At 64.7% G+C, this 10,055-nt stretch overlaps 2 protein-coding genes across 2 annotated transcripts in view; both read right to left on the reverse strand.

Annotated features, from left to right (window-relative positions):
* Positions 1-28: 28 nt before the first annotated feature.
* On the reverse strand, positions 29-5,103 carry ANKRD35 (ankyrin repeat domain 35). The gene is made up of 12 exons (XM_059870866.1): positions 4,951-5,103; positions 4,010-4,140; positions 3,840-3,928; positions 3,586-3,650; positions 3,055-3,112; positions 2,894-2,964; positions 2,711-2,817; positions 2,308-2,456; positions 968-2,178; positions 385-474; positions 231-296; positions 29-127 (listed from the first exon to the last, which is right to left on the reverse strand). The coding sequence occupies exons 1-12, from the start codon at positions 4,987-4,989 to the stop codon at positions 50-52; spliced, it is 2,154 nt and encodes a 717-aa protein (XP_059726849.1). The 5' UTR covers positions 4,990-5,103; the 3' UTR covers positions 29-49.
* A 256-nt stretch (positions 5,104-5,359) lies between these two features.
* ARHGEF2 (Rho/Rac guanine nucleotide exchange factor 2) overlaps positions 5,360-10,055 on the reverse strand; it is a 24,445-nt gene continuing 19,749 nt past the window's right edge. Inside the window, exons 13-23 of the mRNA XM_059870937.1 lie at positions 9,899-10,055; positions 9,646-9,815; positions 9,387-9,454; positions 8,243-8,431; positions 7,573-7,686; positions 7,425-7,489; positions 7,274-7,315; positions 7,134-7,184; positions 6,302-6,694; positions 5,963-6,149; positions 5,360-5,873 (exon numbers count right to left, since the gene is read on the reverse strand). Of these exons, the coding sequence (XP_059726920.1) occupies positions 5,797-5,873; positions 5,963-6,149; positions 6,302-6,694; positions 7,134-7,184; positions 7,274-7,315; positions 7,425-7,489; positions 7,573-7,686; positions 8,243-8,431; positions 9,387-9,454; positions 9,646-9,815; positions 9,899-10,055 (1,513 nt within the window). The 3' untranslated portion in view covers positions 5,360-5,796. The remainder of the gene's footprint in view (positions 5,874-5,962; positions 6,150-6,301; positions 6,695-7,133; positions 7,185-7,273; positions 7,316-7,424; positions 7,490-7,572; positions 7,687-8,242; positions 8,432-9,386; positions 9,455-9,645; positions 9,816-9,898) is intronic.

Genomic DNA, 10,055 nt, shown 5'->3' on the forward strand with positions numbered 1-10,055 from the left:
AAGGGACACAGAATGGGACACGGCCACGTGTGTGTCGCAGTTTCCCGCTTTAATGCCACGGCCCCGCTGCCGCCTCGGCCCGCAGGATCCGCAGCAGCGCGGCGTGGACGCCCTCGTCCATGAATCCCTGCGGAGGAAGGAGTGTGGCTTTTGCCGGGATCCCACCCAAAACTGTGTCCCCACCCCGCCACCCCCCCCCAGAGACCCCGGGCAGGGCCAGGGGGTCCCACCTGGGCAGCCTGGAGGAGGTGGCTCCGGTACACGGCCACGGTGTCCCGGTGCTGCTTCTGCTGGACCTGGGCGGACACAGGGTGGCACTGGGTGACTCGGAGTGACAAGAGGCTACAAAGGGTGACACGGTGTGACACCGGGCTCTGTCCTCACCTCCAGCTGCAGCTGGAGCCGGGCGCTCCGGCCCCGCAGCCCCAACACCTCGGCCGAGAGTTTCTCTGTCTCCACCAGCAGCTGCTTCAGCTGAGGGGGCAAAATCAGGGGCAGATTTGGGGGGCTGGTGGGGGTTGGTTGTTCTCAGCACCCCCAGAGCCCCCTTGGTCCCTGCCAGCCCCCAAGGTCCTGCTCAGTTCTCCCCTGAATCCATGAGGTGCCCCCAAAATGGGGCTGGGAGGGGGAGCAGGATGGGGATGGGGTGGGATGGGAATGGGGACAGTGAGAAAGGGATGATGATGATGATGATGATGATGATGATGAAGATGATGATGATGATGATGATGATGATGATGATGATGATGATGATGATGGAAAGAGGACTGGGAATGGGATGGGAAAGGCATGGGGATGGATATGGGAGGAAGAGGAAGATGGGAAGGGGTCAGCGATGGAGACAAGGATGAGAGGAAGACGAAGACCAGAATGGGTCAGCGATGGGGACAAGGATGGCAGGAGGATGATGACGGGAATGGGACTGGTGCTGGGAAGGTCCCGTCCCCGTCCCCAGCCCGTCGCTCACCTTCCCGTCCTTGTCCCGGCAGGCGCGCTCCAGCCGAGCCGCGCGCTCCCGCAGCACTGCCAGGCTCCTCTCCAGCCCCTCCGCCGTCTCCCGCAGCTCCCGCAGCTCCCGTTCCCGCCCGGCCGCCTGCTCCTCGGCCGCCGCCGCCGCCTCCCGCCACCGCTCCACCTCCGAGCCCGGCGGGACACCGGCGGTGCCGCTCTCCGGGCCCTGCGCCGCTCCCGGTTCTCCCGGTATCCCGCCCTCCCCGTCGCTCCCGGGGGTTTCTCCGGCCTCTCCCTCCATCTCCGTGATGAGCTGCAGGGCCTCGTGCTGGGACCGCACCAGCGCGTCCAGCCGCCGGTGTAAATCCCGGAGAATCCCGGCCCCGGCGTCGCCGCCCGCCTCCCGCACCCGCGCTCCCAGCCCGTCCCGCAGCTCCCGCAGCTCCCGGCGCAGCCGCCACGCCTCGTCCCGCTTGCCGGGATCCCGCAGCTCCCGCAGCTCCTGCTGCAGCCGCTCCCGCTCCCGGCCCAGCCGCGCCAGCTCCACCAGGAGCTTCCCGTTGCCCTCCCGCAGCTCCAGCAGCTCCTTCTCCATCCTCCCGCCCTCCCTCGGGATCTCCTCCCGGTGCTTCCCGCCCGGAGCAGGCTCCGTGCCGTTCACCGAGCACCGGCGGAGCTTTTCCAGCAGGATTTGGGATCCCTGCAGCATCCTGGCGTGGATCTGGTCCTGCTGCTCCAGCGCCTGCTCCAGCCCCGCCGCCAGCTGCTCCCAGGCGGGCTCGGCCCGGAGGGAACGCTCTGCTTCCCCACGCAGCTCCCGGCCCCGGGACAGGGCTCCGGCCTTCGCTTCCCGCATTTTGGAGCACTCCTCTCCCAGCCAGGCCAGGAACGGGATCAGCGCCGGAGCCTCGGCGCTGCCGTGTCCTCCTTCCCACTCTTCGTCCCTCGTCCTCTTCCTCAGCTCCGCCACGCGCCGGGCCAGGAGCTCCAGGCAGGCGCCGTCATCCTCCTCATCCTCCTCATCCTCACCCGCGTCCCGTCCCGGCAGGAGCCGCACGAGCTCCCGCAGCCGCCGCCGGATGCCCTCGGCAGCTTCCTCCAGCCGCCGGCATTCCAGAGTCTTCCTCGCCAGCTCCTCCCGCAGCCGCCGGGCAGCGCGTCCGTCCCGCTGCTCCTCTTCCTCCTCCTCCTCCTCGCCCTGGATTCCCACCTGTCCAGCACCATTCTCTGCTGGAGGGAAAAACACAATCTCGTTTTCCTAATTTTTCCCTATTTTTTCCAATTTCCCCCCGTTGTTTTCCCATTTCCCCCCCTTTTTTCCCCTTTTTTTGGGGAGGGGGCTCCGGGAGGTCTCACCTCTCCTTGGGACCTTCTGGAGAGCCCAGCTCGGGGCCTCCCCGGTGACATTCCTGGTGACATTCCCGGTGTCCTTGTCCCTCTTGTGGCCCTGCAGCAGCTCTGCCACCTCCAGGCTGCCGTGAGCCAGGGCCAGCTCCAATGCCGTCCTGAGCGGGGGATGTGACACGGAGGGACACGGGGATGTGACACGGAGGGACACAGGGATGTGACACAAAGGGACATGGGGACAGTGAGTGGTGGCAGGGGGTGGCACACGGGCACGGTGACAAGATGGCACCGTAACACAGTGACACGGTGGCACAGGTGACTCCCATCCCTTCCCTGCATTGGTGACACCACAGACCGATGTCCCCAGGACATCCCAGTGTCCCCAGTGTCCCCAATGTCCCTTGTCACCCACCTGCCATCCCTGTCGGCCAGCCCGGGCTCGGCCCCACGCCGCAGGAGCTGGGCACAAACAGCCACGTGGTTCCCCTGTGCTGCCAGCATCAGGGGGGTCTGGCCGTGCTGGGGGGACACGTGGGGTGACCACCAACCCTCGCTGTCCCCTGTCACCCCCCGCTGTCCCCCTGTCCCCACTCACAGCGTCGGGGACATCCAGCGGGGCCTCGTGGTCGCAGAGCAGGAGGACGCTGGAGGCACAGCCCGAGGAGGCTGCGGGGGGGGCGGGGTCACTGCAGGGCCTCTGGGGGACCCCTCTGGTGTCCCCCATGTCCCCAGGTGTCCCCGTGTTCCCCCCCTCACCGGCCCAGTGCAGCGGTGTCCGGTTCTGCCCGTCCACGTGGCGCTCGTTGGCTCCGTGCTGGGGGGACAGCGGGAAGGGGATGGGAGTGGGAGTGGGAGTGGGAGTGGGAGTGGGAGTGGGAGTGGGAGTGGGAGTGGGAATGGGAATGGGAGTGGGAGTGGGATTGGGAGTGGGAGTGGGAGTGGGAGTGGGAGTGGGAGTGGGATTGGGAATGGGAATAGGAGTGGGAGTGGGAGTGGGAGTGGGAGTGGGATTGGGAATGGGAATGGGAACGGCACTGGGTCCCCCATTCCAGCCCTGTTCCCATCCTCATCCCCGTCCTTGTTCCCTGCCCTTGTCCCCATCCCCACCTCCATCCTCATCCTCCTCTACATCCCCATCTGTGTCCTTATCCCTGTCTCTATCCTGATCTCCCTCTCTGTTTTCACCCCCAGCTCCGTCCCAATCCAATCCCCATTCCTGTTCCCATTCCCATTCCCATTCCCATTCCCATCCCACCGATCCCACCCCGTTCCCGTCCCTCTCCGTACCTGCAGCAGCACCTTCACACACTGCGGCTGGCAGGCGATGGTGGCCAAGTGCAGGGCGGTGCTGCCTGTGGGGACACTCCTGGGTGGCACCTGCTCCCCTAAGGGACACCCCAAGGGGACACCCCCTCCTCAGGGACACTCCCCAGGGTGCTCCCGGGGGGCTCTCCCTTGGGGGACAGCTCTGGGCTCCTCCAGAGGTGACACAGGGACCTGCCTGCATGTCCCCAAGGTGTCCCCAAGGTGTCCCCACCCACCGTCATCGTTGCTCTCATTGACTGGAGCCCCGTGCTCCAGCAGCAGCGTCAGGCACTCGGTGAGACCCCCGGCCGCGGCCAGGTGGAGCCTGGGGGGGTGAGAGGTGGCCGTGACCCGTGTGTCCCCCCCCCCCGTCGAGCCCCGCCGTGTCCCCCCGGGGGTGACATACGCGGACTGTCCCCTGGCGTTGAGCTTGGCGGGGCGGGCGGCCTTGCGGGCGGCCAGCGCGGCCACCCGGGCCACGTCCCCGCGTGTCACCGCCTCCAGGAGCTTCTGGTCCTGCCGCGTCCAGCTCTCCATCTGTGTGGGGTGGGGGGGAACCCCAAGTCCAGGACAGGACCCCAAACCCGGGACAGGACCCCGAGACAGGACCCCCCAGTGCGGGTCCCCCCCACGCATCTCCTGCCTCAGTTTCCCCACTCCGCGGGGCTCCCTGAGGGATCCGGGAGGGGGCGGAGAGGCCGGAGCGTGTCCCGGCCTGTGCCCGCCCGGCTGGTTTGGCGAGTGCCACCGAGCCGGGCTGGGCTCCAGCGTGGCACCGGGAGGGGTGGCACCGGCACCGGGACCAGCGACCGAGAGCAGGGTCTGGGAACGGGAACCGGGACTGGGATTGGGAGCGGGGATGGGCTGCGGGAGCTGCAGCGGGGGCTGGGGGCAAGGCAATGGGGCTGGGGGCTGGATTTGGGTCGGGATTGGGGCTGGGGGCTGGCATTGGGGTCAGGATTGGGGCTGGCATTGGGGTTGAGCTGGGATGGAGGCTGGGAACGGGGCTCGGATTGCAGGGGGCATCGGGACCAGCATCAGAACTGGGGTTGGGCTGGGATTGGGATGGGACAGGGATTGCAGCCAGGATCGGGACCAGAATCGGGGTGGGAGTGGGATTGGGGCTGGGATTGTTGGAGCAGGATTGGGGTCGGGACTGAGGCAGCGTCGGGGCTGGCATTGGGGGCGATTGCAGCTGGCAGCGGGCTGGGATCAGGGCTGGCACAGGCACTGGGATGGCAGCTGGCACCGGGGCTGGCACCGGGACTGGGATCGGAGCTGGCACCGGGCTGGGATCGGAGCTGGGATCGCAGCCGGCCGGGCCCCCTGCTCCCTGCCGGGACTCACCGTCACTTGCGAGCTGGAGCAGGAGAACATCCTCTTCATGGCCGGGACCCCCGGCCCCGCGGGAGCTCCCGGACCCCAGCCCCTCGGCTCCCGGCCCCCCCCGACCCCCTCCTCGCTGCGGGACCACCGGGAGCCGCCGCTCCGGGGCCGCGTCCTCCGCCCGCCCCGCCCCGCGCCCGGTCCCGCACCCGGCCCGGCGGGTTCGGCACCGCCCCGGGAACGGCCCCGCCCTGCGGGTGCGCCCCAAACCCGGCCCAGACCCCCCGGCTGAGACCCCCCCTCACCGACTGAGACCCCACCCTCACTGCACGGATGAGAGACCCCCGCCCCGGCTGGTCCGTGCCTCCCCCAGCCCCCCCCCACCCTCTTCATTTTGGCTCCAAACTCTTCATTTTCACGATTTTCCAAATTCTTTTTTTCTTTTTTTATATTTTTCATTTCTTTTATCCTTTGTTTTTACAGTTAATCCGCGGGGACCCCGTCCCTCCCCGCCCCACCCTTGGGCAGCCCCCCGACACCGGGGTGGGGTGGGGGGTGTCACTGTCACCGCTGACCCAGGAACGGGAGGTTCCCCCCCCTCCCACCCGGGGCCACCTCCCGCACCCCAAAACATCCAAATAAATAAATAAATCCCAGCGGGAAGAGGAGGAACACGATGTCACCCCTGTCCCCCCCGGGTTGGAGTAGGGGAGGGGGCGACTGGACCCCCCTCCCCAATTCCCATAAGGCTCCCGTGGGAATAGCAGCGTCCCCATCCCGCTTTTCCCGACGCTCCCCACAGCTGGATCCAGCCCCCGGCGTGTCCTGGGGGGGAATCGTGGGGTGCTGGGGGGGCTGCGGGGGTCCCTAACTGTCCCCGTCGCCCTCCTTCAGCTCCTGGCTGTTCTCCACCTCCTCGGGAATATCCTGCATCCTCAGGAAATCTACGGAAAAATTCCATGTTAACCCCCCCCCCCAAATATAAAACCGGGACCCCAGGGTGGGATCTACCCCCCTCAAAACAGGGACCCACCTCGGGGGCTGGCGGGGGGGGAGTGGCGACTCCCCAAGCCCCCCTCGTCCTCCAGGAGCACGTCCAGGGTGTCCTCACCCTCCCGCAGCCGTTCGGGGTCGGTTGCCCGGAATTCCAGCTCGTCCCGGGAGCCGGGGAAGGCAGGGGCGTGGAACGGGACAACGGCGGGGGGGCTGGCGTGGCTCAGCTGAGGGGTGGGAACAGAGAGAGGGGATCACCCAGAGCCCCCCCGACGCGTGGGGGCTGCAGCTGGACACAGCTCACAGCGACCCCTCCCCGGGCCGTGCCCGCCCCCGGTGCTCCCGGTGCCCCCGGTGCCCCCGGTGCCCCCGCCCTCACCTGCGGGGGGGTGAAGCTCAGGTACAGCGCATCCCCAGCCGGGAGGCTCCTACGCCGGGGCTCCGCCGCCCTCCGGCCCCGCGGCCCCGCCGGTGCCCCCCGCGCCTCCTGCAGCTCCCGTTCCAACCGGGAGCGCTCCCGTTCGCTGTCCCGCAGGCGCGACTCCAGCGCCGCCGCCTCCTGCGCCCGCTCCTGGCAGAGCTGGCGGCAGCGGCTCAGCTCCTCCTGCACCAGCCCGTGCTGCCGCTGCAGCAGCGCCAGCTCCGCCCCGGGACCCGGTTCCGCCGCTCCGGTTACCGGCACGGCCGGCTGGGAGCCCCGGCGGGGCCGCGGCCGCTGCAGCCCCTCGGGCAGCTGCAGCTCCAGCAGCACCTCCTGGTGGGTCAGGTGGACCTGCGGGGAGAGAGGGGTCCGGGGAAAGGAGAGAAGGATCGGGGAAAAGGGGGGGAAAAAGGGGAAAAAATGGTGAAAAAAGCGGGGGGAAAGGGGGAAAATGGGGGAAAAAAAAAGGGGAATAGGGCAAGAGGGAACGGGAGCAATGAGGAGAAAGAGGGGAATGGGAAGGGGACAAAGTAGGGGAAAAGGGGGAAAAAAGAGGGAATGGGGGGTAATGAGAAGAAAGGGGGGAAGGGGACAAAGCAGGGGAAAGGGGGAAAAGGGGAAAAAAAGGGAGAACAGGGCACGAGGGAGCAAGGGGGAAAGATGAGAAAGAGGGGAGTGGGAAGGGGACAGAGAGGGGCAGAGGGGGAGAACGAGGAAAGGAAGGGATGTGGGAGCAGGATGGATTTGGGCAGGGGTACCCCCTGTCCCCCCTCCTGTCCCCCTGTCCCACCTGGAGCCGCAGCAGGAGCCCGTAGAGGTTCACCAGGCGCTGGTTGATCTCCTGTAGGGGACAGGATTTGGGGAGAGGGGAGGTGAACCCCGAGTGCCACATCGGGGGCACCACCCCCCACCCCAAAACCCTTCCCTCACCTCCTGGGATCCCCTCGGCGGGACCTGGTTCCCATTCCCGTCCTGTGAAGAGAGTGGGGTGACACTGAGGGTCCCAGTGCAGGCTGGGGGGGTCCTAGCTGTGTCCCCCTGTCCCCCCCAGCTGTCCCCTTGTGCCCCCTCCCCAACTCACCCGCTGCCCAGCGTCCGGATCCGCCCGGAATTCCAAGGAGCCGTTGATGCTGCCGGAGTCACCGTCTGCAGGGAAGGCTGGGTGAGCCCCAAGGGGGTCCCGGGGGTCTCCCCCAACCCAGGAACCCCTCCCTGTGTCCCCCCCTTACTGCTGGCACTGGGGCTGGCGCAGCTCTCGACCTCGGGGGGGTTGTTCTGGTTCTGGTTCTGGTTCTGGTCCCGATCCCGGGTGCATCCCGTGAAAATCTCCTTCAGGCACTCCACTGTGGGGGAAGGGCGGAGCCCTGCCTCAGTTTCCCCATCCTAGGGCATCCAGAAGTTTCCATCCCAGCCCAGAGCATCCCCTTCCTCCCCTTCCCACCCTGGATCTCCCCATCCCGGAGCTGCTTTGTGTGGATGGAGTGACAAAGTGATTTTTTGTTCTCTTCAAAAGGAAAGAAGCACAGAAGTTTCTCTCTTTGATTAGGTGAAAAAAAACCACCTCATAACCCTAAAGAGCTTCACCTTAAACTTAAAAACAGCTAATTACACAAAACCCAAAAAGTCCCACCTAAGCAACTAACTAGAAAAAGGAGCAAACAAAGAAGCTAACTACTTTTATAAAGCGTTTTACCAAAAACTTGTAACACTTAACTCAATTTTCTCTGTTTATTATTTCCCCTTGTATTTATTATTTTATGTTTGTATTTCCAACACCACAACAAAACCCACCCTACTAATTTTTATGCCTCCAGAAGTAACTCAGCTAATTAAACATGTCATAAACCTCCAAAAACTTATCAAAACAACTCAAAAAAAGCTCCCGGGACCCGGCCCTACCTTCCCGGATGGCGTCGTGCAGCAGAAGGTCCCCGCGGGGGCCCCGGGCGGGGTCCCCAGGGAAGGGGGTCCCCCGGGGGGCTGCGGGGGGCTCGGAGCAGCCGCTGCCCAGTGCCAGCATGTCGGCAAAGATGCCAACCTTGTCCTCGAGCAGCGCCGCGATCTGCCGGTCGTGCTGCTCCATGCGCTCTGCGAGGGGAGGGGGATGGAGCGGGGTCAGCGGGAATTGGGGTGGGAGCCATGGGATCAATGGGATCCACGGGATCAGTGGGATGGGATGGGATCCATGGGATGGGATGGGATGGGATCAATGAGATCAGTGGGATGGGATCAATGCGATCAGTGGGATGGGATCAATGAGATCAATGGGATGGGATCAATGGGATCAATGGGATCAATGGGATCAGTGGGATGGGATCAATGGGATCCATGGGATCAGTGGGATAGGATGGGATCCATGGGATGGGATGGGATGGGCTGGGATCAATGGGATCAGTGGGATGGGGTGGGATCAATGGGATCAGTGGGGTGGGATCAATGGGATGGGATCAATGGGATGGGATCAATGGGATCAGTGGGATAGGATGGGATGGGATCAGTGGGATCTATGGGATGGGATTGATGGGATGGGATCAATGGGATGGGATTGATGGGATGGGATTGATGGGATGGGATTGATGGGATGGGATGAGATTGGATGGAATCGATGGGATAGGTTGGGATCAATGGGATGGGATTGATGGGATGGATGGGATGGGATGGGATGGGATGGGATCAATGGGATGGGATGGGATCAATGGGATCTATGGGATGGGATTGATATGATGGGATGGGATTAATGGGATCTATGGGATTGATGGGATGGGATCCATGGGATGGGACAGGATGGGATTGATGGGATAGGATGAGTGGGATGGGATGGGGTGGGATGAGGTCAATGTGATGGGATCAGTGGGATGGGATCAATGGGGGATGGGATGGAATGGGATTGGATTGATGGGGTGGGATGAGATGGGATGGGATCAATGGGCTAGGATGGGATTGATGGGATGGGATGGGATGGGATCGATGGGATGGGATGGGATGGGATGGGATGGGGTTGATGGGATGGTGTGGATTGGGATGAACAGGGAGGAGCCCCCACCTTTCAGCTTCCGCAAGGACGCTTCAGTCTCCGTCTCAATCAGGGGAAAATCCTGGCGGCTTGGACAGCTGGGAGAGCCAGGATTGGGGGGGGGGTCAGAGCCAGGACCCCCCCAACCCCATCACCCGCCACCCATCCCCTTTTCCCCTCCAGATCCCAGCACCCACCACCACCCACCCTGTCCCCATGGCCCCCCCAGCCATTCCCAGACATCCCGGGGGGGGGTCCCAGGTGTCCCCAAGTCCCGGGGGACACTCACAGGCTGACGGCCTGCTGGATGACCTTCATCCAGTGGTTGCGGTCGTCCCGCGAGGCCGCGTGCACCTCGTACATCTCGGGCGGGGCCGCGCTGATCAGGAACATGCCCTTCTCCTGGTTGGCGATGTCCCTCACGATCAGGTTTTGCAAGGAGATGACAGCAGGCTTGTCCTGAGGGATTGGGGAGCGCTGGGAATGGGGAATGGTGCTCCAGAGACCCCTGTGAGGGTCGGGCTGAGGAGGGGGCGGCTCACCAGCATGGGGAAGGTGTATTTCTGGTCCTTCTCTTGCAGGAACACCAGCACGTCCGTCATCAGCAGCACCAGGACATCTGGGATGGGTTGGGGTGACTGGGGGGGTTCACCCCACTGAGCCCCCCCAATCCCCAGCGCTGACCCCAAATTCAGCCAT

The sequence above is a fragment of the Haemorhous mexicanus genome, chromosome 31 (genome assembly GCF_027477595.1).
Source record: "Haemorhous mexicanus isolate bHaeMex1 chromosome 31, bHaeMex1.pri, whole genome shotgun sequence".
NCBI classification, from domain to species: domain Eukaryota; kingdom Metazoa; phylum Chordata; class Aves; order Passeriformes; family Fringillidae; genus Haemorhous; species Haemorhous mexicanus.